Source organism: Lissotriton helveticus, chromosome 3_1 (assembly GCF_964261635.1).
Source record: "Lissotriton helveticus chromosome 3_1, aLisHel1.1, whole genome shotgun sequence".
NCBI classification, from domain to species: Eukaryota; Metazoa; Chordata; class Amphibia; order Caudata; family Salamandridae; genus Lissotriton; species Lissotriton helveticus.
The window spans coordinates 1,535,870,564-1,535,887,820 of NC_136061.1; the positions used below are offsets into that span (position 1 = coordinate 1,535,870,564).

Below are 17,257 nucleotides of genomic sequence, written 5' to 3' on the forward strand. Positions count from 1 at the left end.
GGCAGATCCTTCTCCTACCTCGCCGCCAAGACCTGGAACACCCTCCCTACCCACCTACGGCAGACCCAAGACCTACTCGCCTTCAGAAGACTCCTCAAGACCTGGCTCTTCGAGCAGTAGCGGGACCCCCTCCCCTCAGCGCCTTGAGACCCTCACGGGTAAGTAGCGCGCTTTACAAGTACTCTGATTGATTGATTGATTGAAAGTTGCCGCTGGGATTGCATAACATGCACCATCTTTCCTAGAGGCCGAAACCGGCCTCCAAGTGTCAAAACAAGCCTCCTGGGGCTCCAGTCACCCAGGAAATTGCCCACTTGCCCAGATGGCCAGTCCGGTCCCGCTCCCTGTCAACTAATGCGTTTCTAATCAACCTCCTACACTTGATTGTCTGACCCCCCCGCAGGTGGGTGTTAGATCCACATCTACATGTGAGTGTCCGATATCTTCACCACCCGTGCCTCCCAAAACACGGGTGCCGGATCCCACCTCCAGTCATTTTTTAATCTCCTTACTCAAACTCTGGAACATGAGTGCCCATGGATGATCTGCTCTCTCTCCACTGTAGATGTTTGATCCACCACCAAAGCATATTTTGTCCCCACTAGTCTGTCAACACAGGAGTGCCTGATCTGTATCACCCCCTTCTTTCCACTTCTGAGTTTCACTTTGCTGCTCTAATCTCACTACAAGCGGATTGATGTCTGACTCCTCACCAACCTGTGACTGTCCGATTCCCATCAGTTCCCTCTGCCAACTTGACAGTGTCTGATCCACAAAAAGCACACAAATATAATTCACCTAAACCTCCACAAACAGCCGTGTTTACACCCAAAATATGAATGACTGATTCAATTATCCTCCTTTCCCACCAAGATGTGACCCCTGAACCTCTTCCAAACAAAAGGTGAGTGTTTCATTGCTCCCTAGTTCTTCTCAATCTCCACCCCCCCATCCTTCTACCAACTCCATTCGTATTTATAGTTGCATGTTTCCTTGTTCTTGAGTTCTGCTAAGGTTCATTGTTCTTTGGTTGGGTCATAGGTTTTTGTTCTAGTGTTCAACCATGGCACCTTGTTCTTTTGATGGTTTCATGTTCATTGGTTCGGTTATAGTTCATTGTGGTTTGGCTGAATCATGGTGCCTTGTTCTTTGTTTTGGTGGCATGTTTTCTTGTTTTTTGCTGATTCATGGTTTCATGTTTTTGACTTCAACCACAGTGTCTTGGTCTTTGGTTGGTTCATGAATTCTAGTTCATGGTTTTCCCCATGTTGTTTTTCTATGGATGAGTCATAGTTTGTTCTTGGGGTTTCCAACAGTTTATTATTCTGTAATTGAGTCATAATTTCTTGGTCTTGGGTTTGGCTGCTATTTCTAGTTCTGTGATTTGGGCATGGTTTCTTGTTAATGGGTAAGTGATGGTTCTTAGTCCGGTTGTCTAAGTATAGTTCCTGTTTCTGTATTGAGAGCATTGTCTTCGTCTCTGAGTAGGATTTGTTATTCTTTTATAGCAGCACAATTGAGTACTCTGTGATTGGGACATTGTTCCTTCTTTGTGGCTGGAATATGGTCTCCTGTTTTGTTGTTCTTTGCATGTGGCATAGTTACTTTTTCGATAGATCTGGTGCACTTATATTAGGGCACAGTTCCTTGCCTATTTTAAGTGGGGCATGATTATGTTTTTGTATGGTTGGGGTATGGTTCCTTGATTTGGGTAGGGCACACTATAGTTCCCTGTTTTTTATATGGATGTAGTACCTTATGTTTTTTGTTGGCATGTGTTTTGTTCTTTTTTTTTTGGTGTATTGTTTCTTACTCTTTAGCTGTGACATGGTTTCTTGCTCTGTGACTGAGGCACATTTCCTAGTTTTTATAATCATGCCTGGTTTTGTTGTTCTTGGGTTTAGAGATATTTCTTTTTCTTGGTTGTAGCACTCTTCTTTTTTCTTTGGCCGGAACATTGCTCCTTTTTTTTGGTTGTGGACACTCCCTTCTTCAATGTTCTGTGCTTGGACTACAGTTCTTAGGCCTTTGGCTGTAACACAATTGGTGGTTGTTCAGCTGATGCCTTATTCCCTTTTCTTTAGCTGAAGGACACTGTACTTTGTTCTTTGACTTAGACAACGTATCCTTTGGTTGGGAATAGTTCCTTGTTCTTGAGCAGGGCTGTTAGACCTTGTCCTCTGGATGTATGCCTTTCATTATCTTGATACTGGCACCATTCCTTGTTCTTTAGCTGGGAAGTGGTGCTCATTCGTTAGCACAACACTCTTGCTTGTCCTTTAGTTGGGCAAGGTTCCTCATTCCTTGCCTGGGTTCCGTATCCTTTAGCTGGATCATGTTTCCGTGTTCTTTATGTGGGGCTCGGCTCCTCAACTGTGAGGTGCTACATTGCTCCTAATTCTTTGCCTGCAGCAAAGTCCCTTGTCATTTGGTGGGATAAAATTTCCTGTTCTTCTATTTATTCATGTTCGCCCTTGTTCCACAGAGCGGCAGAGGCAGTGTTACACGGCACAGCAGACTCCATTCTCGCCTACCATCAGCAGAACGTCCCTCGCAGCAAGTTGGATCAGGTGGGTGCCTCCTGGAGACTTATTTCTACTACCTGAAAGTGAGTCCTTCTTGACATTGACCAGATCTCAAATGGCAGGTCACTGTAGGTACTTGAAGCCATTAGGTGCTGTGTGACTTTTTCTGGGCACACTTGTGGTGGTGTGGCCTTGCTTGTTTTCGCATGCTTAGGCAAGTTCGCAAACACGTTGTGTATGTGTTACACATATTGCTGCCAGAGAAATCTCCTTCTAAACTTGCAGAAGTGAAGAACTATCCATGAGTCTTCATTATGGCCTGCTTCTCTGGTGTTATGACTGAGACGTGTGTGAGCTTTGAGTATTTTGCACACAGCTTCATGCTGTGTAGAAAAGATATACAGTTGCAACACACTGTCATTAATACATAAGTGGCGTATGCACACAGTTTCCCACAGAAAAGCCTCTCACCAGACACAAACTTGTCTTTGCCAATCCTACCCTCACACTCATTCACACTGAATGCTGCAGTCACACCGTCATGTGCTCCCGCATGTTAATAGCTTATCTGGGTGGCTACTGAACTAGTCCCTTCCGCAGCCTCTCTGCAGGAAACAGAAGTTTCACTTCACCACCCCTTCTTCCTCTGTCCTGAGTCTGGACGCAATGGAGTTATTCGCGCATGCCACACCCTCACAAAGACACCATGACTGGTCCTCTTGAAATACAATGTCTTATTCTGTCTGTTTATAGCTTCCTCCATCCTCATCAGTTATGTCACAAGACCATCTCTCCCTCTAAATCAAAATAACCTAAACCTAGAGTCCCTCATCGCTGGATAGGGCATGTAGGTTCCAAGGAATCAAAGCCATTTTTTGAATAAACAATAAATAAACAAATGAAGCTGGAGAGGTTGTCCTAAACACAATTTCCTCGTCCTATAGAGGCTCCAGTTCAAAATTCTTGCTATTATTGGGCTAAGACTCCTATAATAGAACAGGATTGGAGGGAAGCGTTGACCACTAAAGCGACAACCATTGTACTACAGTCTGTCAGAGTGGAAGAGAAGAGGGACCTTCTAATGTTGTTTGAATTTCTCAAGATTTTTTTTCTGTGTTTTTAATAGGTCATACACGAGGCGCCAATTGTGCCAACTGCTCAGGAGCAGCGCCCTCTGAGCACACCGTCAGCACCACCAGTGAGCACTCCACAGGCACAACAGGGGGGTCCTCAGCAGAAAAGTAGCAGCCAGCAAGCTATACCAACCCCAAATTCATTGGTACAAGAGAGTGGACCTGAGGAATCTCACCACGACTTAACCCCCAACTCACTACCCAACGCTAGCAGTGGCAATCAGCCTGCAAGTAATCATCCAACCCCACCAAACTCCACAAGTAATCAAATCCAAACAGGACCAGCAGATCCTTCTGCTGTGGCTGGGCCTAACCTGCTTGAAGACAGCAGTGGTCCTGGCTGTCCTGGCAACGGGCCAGCCAGCCTGGGACCCCGTGGCATCACCACCAATGAGAGATTGTCCAAGGAACAGTTGGAGCATCGAGAGCGCTCCCTGCAGACATTAAGAGACATTGAACGCCTGTTACTACGCAGTGGAGAAGGTGATCCATACGCGAAAGGCAACTTAAATGCTGATGAAGGGGGACAGCCTCTGCCACCACCTCAGCAGCCGCCATCTCAACCACCTCAGCAGCAGCCACCGCCTCCGCCACCCGGTCACAAGAAGTACGAGGAGCCACTGCAGTCTATGATATCACAAACACAAAGTCTGGGGGGCCCAGGTATGGAGCATGAAGTGCCGCACCACCCTGGCTCTGACATGGGCCAGCAGATGAGCATGATGATGCATAGACTGAACCAGGACAGCTTGACGCCTGAACAGGTGGCCTGGCGGAAGCTGCAGGAGGAGTACTACGAGGAAAAGCGTCGGAAGGAAGAACACATGTCCATGCACGGCCGCCCAATGCAGGACATGATGCAGCCCTCAATGGGTGGGATGATGATGAGGGCCCCCCCACCACCTTACCACAGCAAACCAGGTGAGCAGTGGCCCCCAGGTATGGGTAACCGTATGGGCGGGCCCATCGACATCCAAGAATCGCTCCAGCTGCGTGGTGGTGCTGCTTTTCCTGGCCCCAGATTCCCAGGCAATCAGATGCAGCGGGTCTCGGGTTTTAGTGGGATGCAGAACATGCCAATGGATGGGATTGGGCCAATGGGTGCCATGCAGCGTGCAGTCAGGCCTGGCATGGTCTGGACAGATGATATGCCTCCCATGGGAGGCCCCGGGAATTTTCCACAGGGAAATGTGCCTTATCCCCCCGGGCAAGGTGAGGCAGAACGGTTCATGAATCCCCGGGCAAGGGAAGAGATCTTGAGGCACCAGTTAATGGAGAAGCGTGCAGGGAGTATGCAGAGGCCTATGGGCATGCCCAGCGGTGCCATGAGCCAGGGCATGGAAATGGAGCGTCTAATGCAAGCTCACAGGCAGATGGACCCTGCCCTCTTTCCTGGACAGATGGCAGGAGACAGCATGAGTGGGGGGCCAATGGGTATGGACTTTGTGGGCTCGCGGGGGATGCTGAGCCCGCCCATTGGCCCATCCAGCCTGCGAGACATGGATGCCCAGATGGGTCCAGGCAACCTCAACATGAACATGAACGTTAATATGAACATGAACATGAACCTGAATGTACAGATGACGCCCCAGCAGCAGATGATGATGTCGCAGAAAATGAGGGCTGCTGAGATGGGGCGACCCCAGAGCATGTCCCCCGATGAGATGGCCAGGTTGAGAGCTCAGAACGGTAGCCGGGACAGTGGAGGGGCAATGATGGGAGCATCCCAGAAAATGATGATGTCCTCCCAGTTCCCCAACCAAGGACAGCCTCCCTTTCCTGGCCAACCGGGCCCGTACCCCAATATGCCCCAGGATATTGGGAGTGCACAGGATATGTTTAGCCCTGACCAGGGTTCTATGCCTGTTGGTAACATTGGTGGCACAACACGGCTTAGCCACATCCCAATGCAGGGTGCACCAAATTCCCAACAAAACCAGGTGAACATGGGAAATCTTCACCCAAATGCAGCACGGGGTCTGGGCCGTCGCCCCTCTGATCTCACAATCAGCATGAACCAGATGAATTCCCCCAATCTGGGACACCTCAAGTCCCCAACGCTAGGTCAAGTCCACTCACCAATGGGCACTTCACCTTCGGCCAATCTCAAGTCCCCCCAGACACCATCACAGATGGGAAACTTGCCACCCTCGAACCAGTCTGGGCCGATGAAGTCACCCCATGTGATCACCCCCTCACTTGGCGTCCGCTCGCCCACCAGCTCCCCTAATCGGCTGAAGTCCCCCTCCATGGCCGTCTCGTCTCCTGGATGGGTGCCATCACCGAAGACCAACATGCACAGCCCAGGCATCGCACAGGGCAATCAGCCTATGGGCATGCCCTCCATGGGCAGCATGGATCCAGGTAAGCTATTTGCCTCTGTCTGTGTGTCTGTACATGTCTTGGACATGTCTGTTGACTTTCCCTAAGTGCTGCCTGTACACAAAATCTTTTTGTCCCCCCAAATGCAGAGCTCTCAAAAAACGTTGTGACTTTGATGTTGGAGGAATCATTGGCGCCGCGCTATGGGGCGCCTGAAAAACCCCCTCATACCGGCTGTGCTGCTTGTGAACTCCAAAAAAGTAATTCAACAAACTTTTCTACACTTTGGGCTGCGTTTTAGTGAGTCCACTCAAAGCCATTTGAAACAGGTTTTTCCTGCTTTTGGTCGTGTCACCTGCTGAGGAATGAAAGTAATGCGCGTCCTTTATTGCACGCCATGGATGTACCACAAATTATGCCAAAGACATCCACATGCATTCCTGACAGACACACGTAGACAGATTTGCAGAACACTTGCAACCTAGACCAGTAATAGCGGTATATGCCCCTTACGGTCACATTCAGTACCAAGTCTCACACTGTACTCCAGCCAAACAGCACTTTTACAACATAACTCAGTCTTGAGTTCTCAAACCAGGCCTTCTTGCAGTCCTGAACATAGCCCAGTATAGGAGCAAGTGCCTCTCTCTTACCACAGTCAGCCTGGACTGAGCCTCACACTGCACAGCAACTCTTGAACAATAGTCCAAGAGTAGGAGTCGGTGCCTCTCCCAGAGTCAGCAATGAGTCTCACATGGTGCAGTCTTACACACTCCTGCCCTGTAACCCAACAACGGAGGCAAGGAGTTGACATCCACATCCACAAGATAGTTCAGAAATGTAGTTAACTCTCACCCCTCACTCCCTACCCATTCTCCCCCCCACTCCCTACCCATCCTTTTCCCCGCCTCAAAGTGAACAACATGACTAGAGATGTACAGTATAGTCTAAAAATGGAGAAACACTGCCCATCTCTCTGTACTGTAGCGATGTTGTCCTTGGCCCAGAACTGGTGTTAAAGGACCTTAATTTTTCCAAACTATCCATACCCCTTGACAAGGAGGGTTGGACGAAGGGGTGTGGTAGTGGCACAGAGAGCAGAAGCAGTAGATAAGAATGAAACAATTTGTTCCGGGGCATGGCCTGTCTTTAGGTCAGAAATGTGCAGGCCTCGTGGAGTCAAAATATATTTTTCTGGAATTCCTCAAGCACTTTAGTAGGACACTTTTTCTTAGCGTGTTCCCACAGATTAGGTGTTTGCACCAAGGGTGCAAGTTCTGCACAGTACCTACTGCCCTAGAGGCAAAGGAGTTGACTGTGGGCAAGACTTCCAAAGCCTGTTTTTGGATACCTACTTTAAAAGAGAGGCAATCAAAGTGACTTTTCAGAAAAGCACCATCTTATCTCGCATGCCTTTCCAGTTTTGTTGTAGACCCAAATCTTCTCTAAGCCTTTGCTTCCAATATCCTGGGCTGCAGCAGAGGGTACCACTATAAATCAAGCTTTGTTGGCCCCCCAGGTGTGCGTGACTTGTTGAAGTACCTCAGTTTTGGAAACACTTTTTTTGTACAGTTTCCATAGTACTCCAACCCTACTCTTACAATCCGCGTTATGGACAAGGCACTGAGTGTTTTTCTTTTACAATTAAAACATCAGTAGCATTGGCAACTGTGTGTACACTGAAGTGTGACACCTCTCAAACAAACCCAGTCTGTCTCTCTTTCTCTTTCTCTCTTTCTGCCTCTTTCTCTCTCTTTCTGCCTCTTTCTCTCTCGCTTTCTTTCTCACTCTCTCTCATTTGTCTCCCTCTCTAACACACACACTATCTCTCTCTCTTTCTCTATCGCTCTCTCGCCACGGTCAATACCAAATGGTTAGGGCAGGGGAGGCAAACACTCACTCTGCCTGGCAGTGGTTGCTTCTGTCTCGTGGTGAACAGAAGGTGCTATGTTTAGGCGATTACCCATTTCTCTTACTTGACACCCTAAGGCAGTGGTGATGAATGCCCTACAATTATATTATGGAAGGAATTCGGGTAGGTAGGGAAAGGTGGTCACAGGAATGCTGAAAGGGAGGAAGAGATAGGTCTTAGAGAGGTTAATGGAACATGTATTAGAGATGGTGGGGCTAAAACGAGTCCATGTAAATATTAAACAGGTGCATTTTTGTTGTGTTTGAGTAAATCCTCTGAACGTCTCATGTCGACCTGGAGAGAGTTCTAATCTAACAGTTCTATGAGTTTTGCATTTTTTGGTTTCCAGATTTAGATTATCTATGTTCCTCAAATAATTGTTGCCATCAGAGATTTTGAGGTATTGCATAGGTATTTCGGGTGTTGGTGGCGCAGGACTTCAGGGTAGATCAACAACAGCTTGAATGTTGTTCTTGCTTAAGCATCCTTTAGAACTGGAAATAGGTGGTCAGTGTTTTAGTTCCAGAAATCACTATGGAAGCAGAGTGTAAAATGGCTTTGATTTCAGTTTTGAAGATGATGTAGGAGAAACCCATTAAATTGGCATGTCCATAATCAGTCCTGATAGTACCAAGTTATTTTGTTGTATTAAGGACATACGTTTTTTCAAGGAATGAAAAGTTGGAAGGTCCTACTTTTGTGTTCTATTGCAGAGGACATGAAAAAACCCACTAAATTCACAAGTCAAGCAGTTTGACTTTGTACGCCAGGTGCCGGCAGATTCTTTTTTGGACTAACCCTGAAAACTTTCAAAGGTATTTGAATAAATTAAAAAGGAAGAGTTTTCTTGTGCATTACTTATAATAAGAATATTATTAAATAAGATAGACTATTATTAAATGTCTTGGAATGAGATTGTTTTTAAATGGCATAGCCATCCCCGCCTTCTCCCTCAAGATTCTCAGCGTGTCAAGGAATATAATTAACAAGCTATGCCAAAGCAGGGACCTCTGATGAACAAACACCACGTGCAACCAGTATATGGTCAGCAGAAGTGTTGCCTGATCTAACATGCTGTTTGTCAGTAGCGTGGAAGGAGGAACGCTGCTGCAGAACAGCTCTTTTGAAAAAAATCAGTTTTGCAGACTCGGATGAGCTTCACACTGCTATAACTCTCAAAGTTGCTGCCACTTAAAACCCAGAGAGCAGCATTGTGTCGCCATTGAACTTTAAACCTGTATAACAATATCTTACCCTTCTTTTAAGGCGCTCTGAGATTAGCAAAGGCAGGGTTTGGTGTTGAACATAGAATACTCTTTTATTTTTCATTCTTTTTTTTTTTTATTGAGTTTTGCAGGTCATACCAAAAGGGACACCAATTGCTGCCCATTGCAAACAAAGTAACATTGCAGAAGGACATTAATACATCAGAAAGTTTCACAATAGAGGATAAGCACCTTGGGAAACAAGCATTGGAAATGCAATAGGTCTCGCATTAGAAAAGTTGGAGTTATTGGTCTTGTAAATGACATATTTTATTTATTTGTTGGTTTTTAAAATTGCTAAATTGATGGCTTTGTCATTTACAATGCCAATAGTTATAACTTTCGCGAATGTGACACCTATAGCATTTGGAATGCAACATATTTTGTATTTACGTGACTTAGATGGCAGCTCTGGTCGTTAGGCCACATCTCTAGAGAGCAGGAGAGTGCAGCAGGGGAGAGAAGCACAGCAATGCAATAGGTCTCGCATTAGGAAAGTTTGAGCTATTGGTATTGTAAAGGACACATTTTTTATTTATGTGCTTGTTTTGAAAATAGCGAAATTAATAGCTTTGTTATTTACAATGCCAATAGTTTTATCTTTCGCAAATGTGACACCTATTGTAACACAATATGTGTTGTGAGGGTGAGTGAGGGGTTGAGGGGTTGAGGGTGAGTGAGGGTGAGTGAGGGTGAGGGGTTGAGGGTGAAGGATTGAGGGTGAGTGAGGGTGAGGGGTTGAGGGTGAGGGGTTGAGGGTGAGAGGGTGAGGGGTTGAGGGTGAGTGAGGGTGAGGGTGAGTGAGGGTGAGGGGTTGAGGGTGAGGGTGAGTGAGGGTGAGGGTGAGTGAGGGGTTGAGGGTGAGTGAGAGTGAGGGTGAGTGAGAGTGAGGGTGAGTGAGGGGTTGAGGGTGAGGGGTTGAGGGTGAGTGAGGGGTTGAGGGTGAGTGAGGGTGAGGGGTTGAGGGTGGGTGAGGGTGAGTGAGGGTGAGGGGTTGAGGGTGGGTGAGGGGTTGAGGGTGAGTGAGGGTGAGGGTGAGTGAGGGTGAGGGTGAGTGAGGGTGAGGGGTTGAGGGTGAGTGAGGGTGAGGGAGGTTGAGGGTGAGCGAGGGTGAGGGGTTGAGGGTGAGTGAGGGTGAGGGGTTGAGGGTGAGTGAGGGTGGGTGAGGGGTTGAGGTTGAGGGTGAGTGAGGGTGAGGGTGGGTGAGGGGTTGAGGGTGAGTGAGGGTGAGTGAGGGGTTGAGGGTGAGTGAGGTTGAGGGTGAGTGAGGGGGTGAGGGTGAGGGTGAGGGGTTGAGGGTGAGTGAGGGTGAGGGTGAGGGTGAGTGAGGGGTTGAGGGTGAGTGAGGGGTTGAGGGTGAGTGAGGGTGAGGGTGAGTGAGGGTGAGGGTGAGTGAGGGTGAGGGGTTGAGGGTGAGTGAGAGTGAGGGTGAGTGAGGGGTTGAGGGTGGGTGAGGGGTTGAGGGTGAGTGAGGGGTTGAGGGTGAGTGAGGGTGAGGGGTTGAGGGTGGGTGAGGGTGAGTGAGGGTGAGGGGTTGAGGGTGGGTGAGGGGTTGAGGGTGAGTGAGGGTGAGGGTGAGTGAGGGTGAGGGTGAGTGAGGGTGAGTGAGGGTGAGGGGTTGAGGGTGAGTGAGGGTGGTTGAGGGTGAGCGAGGGTGAGGGGTTGAGGGTGAGTGAGGGTGGGTGAGGGGTTGAGGTTGAGGGTGAGTGAGGGTGGGTGAGGGGTTGAGGGTGAGTGAGGGTGAGTGAGGGGTTGAGGGTGAGTGAGGTTGAGGGTGAGTGAGGGTGAGAGGGTGAGGGTGAGGGGTTGAGGGTGAGTGAGGGTGAGGGTGAGGGGTTGAGGGTGAGTGAGGGTGAGGGTGAGGGGTTGAGGGTGAGTGAGGGTGAGGGGTTGAGGGTGAGTGAGGGTGAGGGTGAGTGAGGGTGAGGGGTTGAGGGTGAGTGAGGGTGGGTGAGGGTGAGTGAGGGTGAGTGAGGGTGAGGGGTTGAGGGTGAGTGAGGGTGAGGGTGAGTGAGGGTGAGGGTGAGTGAGGTTGAGGGTGAGTGAGGGTGAGGGGTTGAGGGTGAGTGAGGGTGATGTTGAGTGAGGGTGAGGGGTTGAGGGTGAGTGAGGGTGAGGGGTTGAGGGTGAGGGTGAGTGAGGGTGAGGGGTTGAGGGTGAGTGAGGGTGGGTGAGGGTGAGTGAGGGTGAGGGTGAGGGGTTGAGGGTGAGTGAGGGTGAGGGGTTGAGGGTGAGTGAGGGTGAGGGGTTGAGGGTGAGTGAGGGTGAGTGAGGGGTTGAGGGTGAGTGAGAGTGAGGGTGAGTGAGGGGTTGAGGGTGAGGGGTTGAGGGTGAGTGAGGGTGAGGGTGAGGGGTTGAGGGTGGGTGAGGGGTTGAGGGTGAGTGAGGGTGAGGGTGGGTGAGGGTGAGGGGTTGAGGGTGAGTGAGGGGTTGAGGGTGAGTGAGGGTGAGGGTGAGGGTGAGTGAGGGTGAGTGAGGGGTTGAGGGTGAGTGAGGGTGAGTGAGGGGTTGAGGGTGAGTGAGGGTGAGGGTGAGTGAGGGTGAGGGTGAGTGAGGTTGAGGGTGAGGGTGAATGAGGGTGAGTGAGGTTGAGGGTGAGTGAGGGTGAGGGTGAATGAGGGTGAGGGTGAATGAGGGTGAGTGAGGTTGAGGGTGAGTGAGGGTGAGGGTGAGTGAGGTTGAGGGTGAGTGAGGGTGAGGGGTTGAGGGTGAGTGAGGGGTTGAGGGTGAGTGAGGGTGAGGGTGAGTGAGGGTGAGTGAAGGTGAGGGTGAGTGAGGGTGAGTGTGAGGGGAGATGTATATGGGCATATAACGAGAAAGCGAAAGTGAAAGAACAGGTGATGTGGAGGACTCAGAGGTAATCAGAACGGAGCCGAACGCAGAGGAGATGGCTTCGAGCTCCAGTACAGGTAGAGAGAGGAATGACAAGGACACGAGGGCAGCTTGGGAAGGACTTCTGCTGATTACCTTCAAGTACCGTCTTCCACTGCCAAGTAAACTGCTCTCAGGACAGAAAGGGCAGAGGGGGAGCATGAAACAGAAGACGGGTATAGTGACTAAGCAAAGGGCAGGGCGACAAACAAGAATAATGATCATACGGATAGGGGTTCAAAGGCGGCAAGGATGAGGCTCATGAAATTACGCGTTGGCAATTTGGATAAATACATTAAATGATTACGTTAAACAGAGTAGGCTATAGCCAGAGAGAGGAGGCATGCAGGGAAAGAAGTTAAGGCAAGAGGGAATCCAGGCCAGACTCTCCTGCTCTGGATTCATAATAGAGTGTGAAGAGGGTTATTAGATGACGTGCAATATTAGGATGTAAAACTGTTAACAAAAAAAACCTTTAGAAATAAACATTTTTACGCAATAAAGTGCTATAGTAGTTTGATGCACTAAAATCACACTAACGCTGCTATGATTGGTTCCTGGCAGTGCTCTTTGCAACCAGACTGGAGATGCATATGAAGCGGTACTGATTCTCACAAGAATGAAAACTGGTCTAATGAACAGACTATATGTTTACAGACTCATCTATGAAACAGCAACTTTGTTACCCACAAAAACATAACTAAAACAGACAATAGGTCAAGGTCATTGTTGAGATTGCACACAACAACTTAAGACACCGAAGGGGAGACACGGCGGGCAGGGGAGGGGGCGGAGCGGGGAGAGCGGCATGAGGGTGTGAAGCAGCCGGGGCCTTTGAAGTGAAGCTAAGCTTCACTTCAAAGGTGTGGGAGGAGTGTGGCTTTGGGAACAGATGGCGATTTGGTGATGTGCACGCGCATTTTAGGTCAATGCGCTTGCGCATTGACCTAAAAGCGCACGGGCACAGCACCAAATCGCCGCAGTTAGTTAAACTTTGTTTAAAGCCCTATAGTCTCGCTTCTCTCAATGCGCATGCGCATTGATAGGTCACGAGACCTAAAAACAAAAATCAGTGAATCTGTAAAAATATGGGCATAGTAAACCATAAAATTCATATGTGATTTTCCGATACAGACCCAGCTCTAGCTTCATCAAACTCTTCCAGCTCATATTGTGAGATCCAGCTTCCCCGTATCTTGTGAAACGTACATGGACACCCCCTACTTTTAAATGTTACCCTCTCTGCTGCCATATAAAGATCCATTCCCCGTCTCCATTCGGTCACGGTGGGTATGTCCGGAGTTTGTCTTAACTATGAGAGATTCCAAATTGATGCTCTGGGCCTGGAATCTTGCCATTGAGAAGGAATCCAAGTGTGTGTGTTATAGAGAGTCTTGGAAATTGTCAACTCACGTGTCCAGGACTAAGAAATAGAGTGCAACACTAACTGGGTACTCGCTTGATAATGTGGTTGTTGTTTTGTATATGGGGCCACAAGACATATTTTGTTCTTGCTCATAAGGCTTTAGAAGCATTTGCTAGTATTATCTACTACCTTCAGCCACCCTTCACTGCTTAGTCCCGGAGTACGCTTGATTTCTGTGTATGCAGATACTCGCTGAGAAAGGAACACTCTTAGCTTCAATGATTCCAAACCAAATCAGTGACTGACAGCAGTGATATTATTAAACAACAATCTGACAGCCAAAGAAAACTCGCCCTGGACACAACTAGTGTCTTTGACTGTTGAGCATTCTAAGAGATGTCTGCCAGTGGCTTACAAAAGCACGTCTAAATATGCTCTACCTTCAGTTTATGGCATTCCCTGAAGCTTTAGTCTTAGAAATATTCAAGATTCAAAGTTGTGATTTCTCTAAAGTCTCTGCCTTTGTAAAATGACACTTTGGCCGCTGGAGGCAAACATCTCTTTTGAATCTCAATGACTAAATTGTCCATAAGCTAACAAGATAAATGTAGATACTTATTTAGGGCCTCATTTTTGAAAAGTGTTGCATCGCTGCAGGAAAAAAGTGATGCGACACTTCATAGCACCATACTTGCAACACCATGGATGCCCTTATTCACTGTACTATTTACAACAAGGGGTGGTGATGGACAGAGTCTCTGAATTAAGCAGAGTACTCTCACCCAGTCAAGAGATCAGGGCTAGATCCAACACCGTTTTTTAGCTCATTGCACCATCCCAGTTTCAGAACCTGGCTGTATGCAAATTAGTCTGTCCCTGGCCCAGTGCAACATGGGAACAGGGCAGACCAGACTACAAAAGCCAATTCTTACACTGGGAAGGAAACAAGCTTCCGGGGACCGGTTTCTGCCATTTCAGGCGTCTTCGGCCCGGCTTGCTTGAATCCTGATGGTGCAATGAGCAAGGGACTCACATCTGAGTATACCCTTCCACGCTTAGGGTGGACAAAATTATTTACAACAAGGGGTGGTGATGAACAGAGTCTCTGAATTAAGCAGAGTACTCTCACCCAGTCAAGAGATCAGGGCTAGATCCAACACCGTTTTTTAGCTCATTGCACCATCCCAGTTTCAGAACCTGGCTGTATGCAAATTAGTCTGTCCCTGGCCCAGTGCATCATGGGACCAGGGCAGACCAGACTACAAAAGCCAATTCTTACACTGGGAAGGAAACAAGCTTCCGGGGACCGGTTTCTGCCATTCCAGGCGTCTTCGGCCCGGCTTGCTTGAATCCTGATGGTGCAATGAGCAAGGGACTCACATCTGAGTATACCCTTCCACGCTTGGGGTGGACAAAATTATTTACAACAAGGGGTGGTGATGGACAGAGTCTCTGAATTAAGCAGAGTACTCTCACCCAGTCAATAGATCAGGGCTAGATCCAACACCGTTTTTTAGCTCATTGCACCATCCCAGTTTCAGAACCTGGCTGTATGCAAATTAGTCTGTCCCTGGCCCAGTGCTTTATGGGAACAGGGCAGACCAGACTACAAAAGCCAATTCTTACACTGGGAAGGAAACAAGCTTCCGGGGACCGGTTTCTGCCATTTCAGGCGTCTTTGGCCCGGCTTGCTTGAATCCTGATGGTGCAATGAGCAAGGGAATGAGAGTATTCTGCTTAATTCAGAGACTCTGTCCCTCACCACCCCTTGTTGTAAATATTTTTGTCCACCCTAAGCGTGGAAGGGTATACTCAGACATGAGTCCCTTGCTCATTGCACCATCAGGATTCAAGCAAGCCGGGCCGAAGACGGCTGAAATGCCAGAAACCGGTCCCCGGAAGCTTGTTTCCTTCCCAGTGTAAGAATTGGCTTTTGTAGTTTGGTTTGCCCTGTTCCCATCATGCACTGGGACAGGAACAGACTAATTTGCATACAGCCAGGTTCTGAAACTGGGATGGTGCAGTGAGTTAAAAAACGGTGTTGGATCTAGCCCTGATCTCTTGACTGGGTGAGAGTATTCTGCTTAATTCAGAGACTCTGTCCCTCACCACCCCTTGTTGTAAATACTTATTCACTGTACAGCGCTCCATGTCGCAAGGATTTACAGATATGCCAGGAATCCTGACGTATCTGTTGGTGCATTGCTGGAGTGTGTCTGAAAACAGACACAACTCCAGCAATTTGTCTTTTCGCATGGGTCAAGCCCTGTGTGAAAAGCGCTGCATCAAGCACGCGTAAGGATTTGACGTAGTGACGCCCTAGAAGTGGCTTAGTGAAATCTCATAGATTTCACGGCGTGACTTTGATATGGCTTTGCTGCGGCGTAAGGGTATCATAAATAAGGCCCTTAGAGTTTAGTGGACAGGGTACTCAGCCACAAAACTGATGGTCTGCTGTTCGATTTAGAGTTGGATGGACCCTCCTGTTTCTAACAGCATAGCCCCGGCTAGCTCAGACGGCAGAAACCTTGGATTAATGGACAGCGGAGTTTGGAACGTCAGTCTAAGTACCACAGATCATTCACCCTATCTAAAGAAGGGGGACTGATGTACTGTTACAGACTGTCAGGAAAAGCCTGGCAGTGTCAACCAGAAAAAAAACACAATGACAACCACACCCACAAATATAACTCCCAGGCTGGAGTTTAGTTTTTTAATGTACAAAAACAGGCTCCTTCTTTACAAGGTTTTTTTGGGGGATAGGGGGACAAAATTTGCTAAATGGCCACATAAGACATGGCAGCTGCTCAAAAAATGTGCAATACATTCAGAGGATATATATGTCTGCCAGGCAAGCGGAGATCTCTAAATATGATGGGCAGTAGTCCACCAGAGCAGTAAAGGTTATTAACCCCCCACCCACCTCCCCCGTACAGATGGTGGTCTGTCTACCAAACTGTAAATGAGACTTATTCTCCAATATAGCTGTTGATGAGGCACTACCCCAGACGTCATCAAGTAAAGAGTACAAAGTAAATTGTTGCCAGAATCACGTCTGAAGATAATAGAAACCCATCCGTAAAACCTCTGAAGTCTCCTAGCATTCAGTTCTAGCATGCCTTCCTCGTTCCACCATAGCTGACATTTTTCAAATATATACCCTTACAAGTAGCAGCAAAGTGCACATATTTTTAGCATATAGGCATGCAGAACATAGTATTTCCGCATATTAAGGAAAACCAGATGAACAACTCATTGCTGTCTCTAAACAGACCGACACCAGGTACAGACAGGCAGAACAGTGGCAAACATAATTTTAAAATACCCGATTTTTAGGGTTTGCTTTGTCTCAAAGGTTTATTTACACACCTTCTGGAGAGGAAGGCAGAAACTTCATGGCACGAATTGCACTCTTGTCAAAATCAGTTCTCGCCCTGTACTAATGCTCCCCATACCCAGCCGTTGACCTGATCAGATTGTAAGTATGGCTGTTCACTTCTCAGATTAAAGTGTATGGTCTGGCACTTCTCGGACCATAGGGCATCACATGGCACCTATCAGGTTTGAGGCCATGGGTAGCACGTTTTATTCTCAGATAGGGTGTGGCTTGCCTTCGATTGCAGGGTAAGGAGTAGCACTTTCTCAGGCTCCAGCAGAGCATGGCACATCTCCGGCTGGAGGACATGGTCTGGCACTTCTCAAACGCGGGTAGAGCCTGGCACTTTGCAGTTTGTAGGATATTGAGCAGCATTTGACATATGACATAACCCGTCTCATATTTTTGGATATGGAATAGCACTTCGTGGACCATAGAATATGGCATGACCTGTCTGGTGTTGTTGGATATAGCATCACACTTATCA

General features: G+C 48.1%; 1 protein-coding gene across 2 annotated transcripts in view; it reads left to right on the forward strand.

Moving 5' to 3' along the window:
* BCL9L (BCL9 like) overlaps positions 1 to 17,257 on the forward strand; it is a 215,471-nt gene that overhangs the window by 187,346 nt on the left and 10,868 nt on the right. Inside the window, exons 5-7 of one of the 2 annotated variants that reach the window (XM_078682216.1) lie at positions 2,486 to 2,570; positions 3,652 to 6,022; positions 6,130 to 6,240. In XM_078682216.1, the coding sequence (XP_078538342.1) occupies positions 2,486 to 2,570; positions 3,652 to 6,022; positions 6,130 to 6,240 (2,567 nt within the window). The remainder of the gene's footprint in view (positions 1 to 2,485; positions 2,571 to 3,651; positions 6,023 to 6,129; positions 6,241 to 17,257) is intronic. The other variant, XM_078682217.1, reaches the window with a different exon arrangement.